A 6,784-nucleotide genomic window follows, 5' to 3' on the forward strand; every position below is an offset into this window, starting at 1 on the left:
ATTATAATAATTTAAATATATGTCTTTTTAGTTGTGTTTTATTTTCAAATAAATTGTTCAAAATACTAATATTTATTGTTTAGGAGATAGATACTCCAAGTCAACAATACTGTTAGTGTTCTGTTCCCTGTGTAATGGTACGGTTAAAAAAACGACCACCCTTTTTTATTATTCACCAATTATTCTCATATTTTTTTTTTGGATATAGCCTATCCAACTGACACCTCCAGATCCACCTGATCTAAAAATAGTCTTTTTGTTTAAATTTCATTTATTGCCTTCGACTGAAGGTTATGCCTTCGGAGAAGGCTATGAAATCGCGTTTGCAGAAGGCAAGGTCCGAGGTTCAGGATTTTTGGCAGGCAGGTTGATTTGGGGGTGGCCATTGTCAAGGCTAAAAATGGGCTTCGTGGGGGGTTCCTAAATCACTGTAGTTGACCTTGGTTTTTGGTGTTTTTCCCTGTCATCAAGATATCTCGAGTATCCTTAAATTGATGTTCATGATTTTTAGTGGGCAAGTTACCGTTGAGAATGCCGAGGTCAAGTTCAAAGATGGGCCCCGTCGGGGTTTCTATGTCACTGCAGTTGACCTTTGTTTTTTGTGTTTATTCTTGTGACCAAGATAAGTCGAGAATCTTTAAATGGATGTTCATGTTTTTTAGTTGGCAAGTTACCATTGAAAATACCAAGGTCAAGTTCGGATATGGGCTTCGTGGGGGGTCTCTACGTCATTAAATTAGAAATTACTGCAGCGAAACTTCTGGTTTTTAAATCTCGTGAACTGGACGTGCTAGGGTCATTATTTTTAGATGGTACGTAGCTCTTGTGCTCACAAAAAAGTGCCATAAGTTTGGGTCCCGTAGCAGCTTGTTTGGGAAATGCAGAGGCATTTGTTTGAAAATGTTTAAAGTAGGATAGCTCAAGAACCGGTTGACGGATTGTTGTTATTTTTGGTATCTCGGTAGCTTAAGTGATGCTTGACCTAATTAGATGACAATTATGCAAATCAAGATCTAATTTACATAATTAATGACAAAAGTCTATAAATCTGCTGCGTTCCATAATAGAACAATTAAAATGGTGGCATATTTAATCAAGAGGAAGAGGAACATTAACAGATATTAATTATGTAAATTGTGACCCAATTTGATTAATCGATAAAAGAAATCTAAATGTCTTTTATACTGAACTAGACCTTTTTGGTTTCCACCCTCTGCGGATTACATTGACTTATGCAAACAAGGATAGCTGGAAAAAATTTCCTGTTTGTTGAAACAACAGATCCCTTGCAAAATTGGCGAAGTGGGAGGTCCGCACGTTGCTGTAGTGGGCTTTTGGTGATTGTTGGTTAGTTTGTCAGTAGTTCAAGTTGTGAAAAAGCAATGTCTTGTTTTTTTTTTATTGTGGATAGGTCAAGTGGTTTAGATTGAGGGTTTCAAGTTTGGAGTCTCTAGTAGGTAGTGGGTAAGTGCACCGGGACATTTTGTGTGAACATTTTCATAAGTGCAGGCGAGGTTTTGCTCCTTCTCGATCGTTTTATGTAACGTTACTACAAATGTAGGTTAAAATAACAATTTACAGGCAGGGAGCTGTCAACCGTGGAAAAATATTCTAACAGTTGTTTGTTGAAATAACATCACCTGTCAACAACTTGCATGCTTAACCGCTGCTAATTGACACCTCTGTGTCCTCAGAGTGCGGCACATCTGGCCTTGGGGTATTTCCTGCAAAGTTGGCCTCGAAACATTCATGCATTTGTGTTATTTGTGCATACGGTATGTTACTATGATGCAAACATGATTTGAACCACATCACAAATTTTGTTTCTATCGGGCATAAAGACTGTATACTGTACGATCTAGTATGAAAAAAATAACTTGGCTTGACCTGGGTGAAAGGGCAGGTTTGAAACTTTCTTGGGCCATCAGAAGAAAGTCGTGTTAGCTGAGAACTCATGTATAATCGGGCGTACGTAAGGAAAAACCCTTCGGGTAGGATTGTACTAGGAGTCTTCCTATGGGTCATGTGGAGGTGAAATTGAGAAGCCAACATTGGAAGGCTATGGTAAAATGTACACCATATGGGCTACCAAACAGTACGGACATAGCCAAACAGTATCCCCGACTTGAGGTATAACCGGCAACTAAAGGATCTACTCGATCGTGGAAAATGTTACGTTTCAACAAGAAGACATTTATTCCAATATTCAGGTTAAATTGCAGTGACAGGAAAGGCGTGTTGGGTAGGTCACCCGAGGCTGACCTAGCACTGCCAGGCATACCCCTGGGGCGTCCCTGGAGGACAGGCCGGTGGTGTTCCGCAGTAATACAAAGTCCAGCGCTGTTGTGGGCTAAAACTCTGAGACGTATGAACGGCGGCGCCAGGCTACTCCCAGCTCAGCGCCAGTATACTGCTTTCCAAATTTATGGTGTTGCATCCCGATTTTTCTAGATAATTTCGCAAAAATTTGTAAAAAATTTCCTGATTTCGGGGCTGAGTGTCGTCCATTTTGCCGTCGGCGTTGTCTATGAAAACTTGTGAATCGGCGATAATCGAGTAAACAATGAACATTTCACACGACGTTACCGAGAGAATAGCTGTCGACGATGTCATTGGTGGAACATCGGGCTCCCCGCTAGCGTTTTGAAGTCGTGTAAACAACGCTAATAGTCTGATTTGTTTGTAAACCAAAGCCCTCGACTTCGAAAATAAGTTTAAAAGCCGATACGTTTACCAACTAACCGCAACCGCAGTAAATTCCCTACCGTACCGCAACATCAGCATGTGGCGGCCGCAAAATTCGGCAACGTGACAAAAATGTCTGGTCCATGATAGCGGTATTTCCCCATGAAGGTCATAGGGCAAGTCCATTGCGCAATAAGCTTATATCGATGATTTTGCTAATTTTAGGGGGGGGGGTTAAAATTGATTCAATGACACTATCGATTTTTAGGCAAACGAAGAGATAGGAAACCAATCAAAATGTTGTGCAAATTAATATTTTTTCTTCAGAAGTTTTTTTTTTCCTTTTTAATTCAGTGAGTGTTAATTCAGAATGCAGCAGTATATTCTGAATATGTGGTCCAAATGTTAACATTTTTTTGGCAGTTCGTGTCCTGCATGGTTGGCTGGTTTATTTTTTGTACATGGTACCTGCTTGTATTTTATCTCCAGGGCAGTAGGTGAAAATAACCAAAGCTGGCAAGATGGCATCAGAAGCATAATAAAGTGTGTTTGCATGCAAGAATAGTTTTTGCTTTGAGGTTTTTTTCCTACCCATATTTTGCAGAGGAACAACTTGAACCAGAAGTTGCAGGAAATGGCTTCCATTTGTATATATCTGGAGAAAGAAAAATACTAGAGCTTCCCCCTATGGAGGTGGGACCATGCCCCCCTCTACGACAATTGCCGATTTTGTGTGAACATTTTGTAGTGTCGACACCGCACGCTTCAACTACGCTGGCTGTATAGAAGAAAACTAATTGAAGGAATTTTGAAGTTTGGATCGCCGCGCATCGGAGGGAAGAAAGAATTTCTTTACCTTTCTTGACCAGACTCCCCAGGCCATTTCTCCTCTCCCTTTTGCTGAATTCTACGATCCGTATTTCCGTAGACATGGTACAGGCTAGGTATGTTGCTTCGTTCACAAAATGACTCTCTGACCACTATAACTACGATAATCATCTTCAAAAAACCTACACTATACACACACACAACACCCTCCAAAACAATATCTGTCGAAGGCATGAGTCCTCCGAACTCTAGTTATACTATATTATGTTATGATCATTTAAATATATGTATTTTCAGTTGTGTTTTATTTTCAAATAAATTGTTCAAAATACTAATATTTATTGTTGAGGAGATAAATACTACAAGTCATAACAATACTGTTAGTGTTCTGTTCCCTGTGTAATGGTACGGTTAAAAAAACGACCATCTTTTTTTTTATTATTCACCAATTATTACCTTACGACCTGATAACTGATGAGAAACGGGGCTTCTCATTGGCCGATGTTGCCCGACTATAGGATAATACTTCGTAATACATGAGTATACTAAGTCTTACTTTCGTTGCTGGGTAGGTTGGTACCATCAGTGTTCCCTATCATGTGTGGTGTGGTACCATCGGTGGTCCCAAGGCTGGGTGGGATGGTGCTATTCATATCACCAAGGCTAAGTGGGGTGGTCCCGCCAGAGACCCTGGTGGTAGCTTTAGCTGTGGTACTTGCTTCTGTTGCATTCACAGTACTCAACTTGTTGACATTTAGCATTGGACTATCCTGAAAAAGCAAGAAGAAGACCAAGAATTTAAGACTAGAAAGGTGACATTTTCAAAGCAATGTTAACCTTTATATGAGGACCATCTAGCACAGCAAACTACTGCTCTGTTTATTTTTACCTAAATAACTGTAATTTCTACATTATATTTTTATATTTTTATGTTGACCAGCCTTTCCAACTCCTACCATGGACCAGTTACCAGGGTGACAGAGGTCTAGTCTATATGATCCATTTTTTTGTTTCTTTGGAGAAACAGCCTGAGAGTAAAACGTATATAAAAAAATAATAAAAACCTTTGTTATATGACTTTTTTTTTCAAATTTTAAAGTCAGCTACAGAAGTCAGTCCATATTTAAACAATGAATTTTGAACTTTTAATCAACCCACTGATTTGATAGATGGAAGAATTGTAACCATGACTTTCCTCAATTGTTGGGGGCAAAATATGAGCATGTTTAAGTTGATTCAGAACCACAACCTTTTTTTTATTTTGCAAATCAGAAAAAAAAAAACTAGAGTCCCGCCATCTCATACCTTCGCCAAATGATATTAATCTTTAAGCTACCTACATACAAAAAATCATAACGATCCGTCTACCGGTTCTTGAGTTATCCTCTTTTGAATACTTTCAAACATATAGCCATGCAGTTCCAGAGCAACCCGGTAGGGGGCCAAACTCATGTCACTTCCTTACTAGCACAAGAGCTACCTACCATCCAAATTTCGTCACCCTAGTATGTCTAGATCATGAGTTATCAAAAGCGGAAATTCAGCTGCAGTACCATAACAAGCCGCTTGGGGATCCAAAATCTAATCATTTCCAGGTCTCAAGACCTACTAGTACCCACCTACCCACCAAGTATGAAGACAATCCCTCAATGCCTTCTCAAGTTATCGTGTTTACACACACACACAAACACACACACACACACACAGACACAAACACACACACACACACACACACACACACACACACACACACACACACACACACACACACACACAAATGCCTCTGAGAACATGAGGTAATGAAGAGGTGAATCTGAGAACCAACAATATAAATTGGTATGGCCTTATGGAAAATTTGAATTGAGCCCAGACAAAGATGTTGACCTTACCGTTTGCATGCCTCGGGTCTTGTGATAGACTCCTATGATGACTCCCGTGGTGATTGCTCCCACCAGAAGCAGGACAACCACCAAAGCAGCATAAAAGCAACTTTGATTCACTGAAAAACAGTCTTTCAGATGTTTTGAGATGCCTTTCTTAAAAAGAAAAAACAGATAGCATGGCACAGAAACAATAGTCAAAATAGATAGTAACTAGAAAGGCCAACATTTGCTCAAGAGCAAATACAGCACATTTCACCCATTCTTCTTCCCCATGCCAAATTTCCCCTTTCAGCATGCAATCTATACCACTCTGTATTTGCTTGGTGATTATCTTTCCATGGGACCCTTATCTGATTATCATCATTTTGATCAAATTATCCCAACAGTCAATCAGCAAAGAGAAACTACTCTCACATGATGAGAAAATAGGTCATATGTGCTATATATTGTTATGTATGCCACTTGTGCTAAATATGACCATGCATGACCACATATAGTAAAAATCATAATAAAACCATTTTAAAAACCTATATCCAAAAAATGAAGAAAAAAAACTCCTGGTGGTATTTTATCACTTTACACCCATACCAAATTCCAGGTCTTTTGGCCCAAAAAGAGAATATGAACCAATTTAACGAAATGCCAGGAGGTGGAGAATGAGATTTTACCCATACTATTGATCACTGTTGATGACTTTATCTTGTATTTATAGTGTGTCCATGACTCAATAAAAATGATGCTGTAAGCAAACTGCTATAATGGTATTAAAACAATCTGCATCATCTCGCATATACTAGAAGTACTAGCAGACAACATTATCAACTACATACAAATGCAAGAAAGGAATCGTTTATAACAGCTGCAAACATACAATGATTTTTAAGAGTTCAAGCTCAAAGTACTCACCTTTTACCGGTAATTTCAAGCGCTAAAAACATCAGCAACGTGCAGGCTTAAAAACATTACTACAGATTGCAGGAGAGAGGAAAAAGTACTAACTATAATCACCATTTATCATATAATGAATATTTTTGGAGTCCTCAGTACTAGTGCATAGGGCAGAAAAAATTGTGAGATTTAGACAAATTGTTTACTACAGATTATGGCAACAGTTACATGATTGTACGTGTACCTCACTTGAAAATGCATAAACAACAAGATGGACCTAAATCATTACAGCGTCATGAAACAAATCAAGTTTACGTCACCGTGTTGCTTTGTCTTACTGTGAAATTCCTTGGCGTTTGGCGGACAGGGATGCTTGTGTACATCAGAGTCAGGCCCGGTGTCATCTGATGCCTGTTGGGGGTTACTGCCTTTGTTGTACACTGGATTTTGATGAAGTTGTACGTGCTCAGTGGTGTCATGCCTGGAGTCATCTGAAGCAT

The 6,784-nt window shown here is 39.2% G+C and overlaps 1 protein-coding gene across 1 annotated transcript in view; it reads right to left on the bottom strand.

The window, feature by feature from the left end:
* Positions 1-6,784, bottom strand: part of LOC109478643 — a gene marked incomplete at its 3' end in the record, with an annotated part of 13,874 nt that extends 7,090 nt beyond the window's left edge. The window contains exons 1-2 of the mRNA XM_019780308.1: positions 6,623-6,784; positions 4,070-4,283 (exon numbers count right to left, since the gene is read on the bottom strand). Coding sequence (XP_019635867.1) covers positions 4,070-4,283; positions 6,623-6,784 — 376 coding nt within the window. The remainder of the gene's footprint in view (positions 1-4,069; positions 4,284-6,622) is intronic.

Source organism: Branchiostoma belcheri, unplaced genomic scaffold (assembly GCF_001625305.1).
Source record: "Branchiostoma belcheri isolate BF01 breed outbred unplaced genomic scaffold, Haploidv18h27 scaffold448, whole genome shotgun sequence".
Classification (NCBI taxonomy): domain Eukaryota; kingdom Metazoa; phylum Chordata; class Leptocardii; order Amphioxiformes; family Branchiostomatidae; genus Branchiostoma; species Branchiostoma belcheri.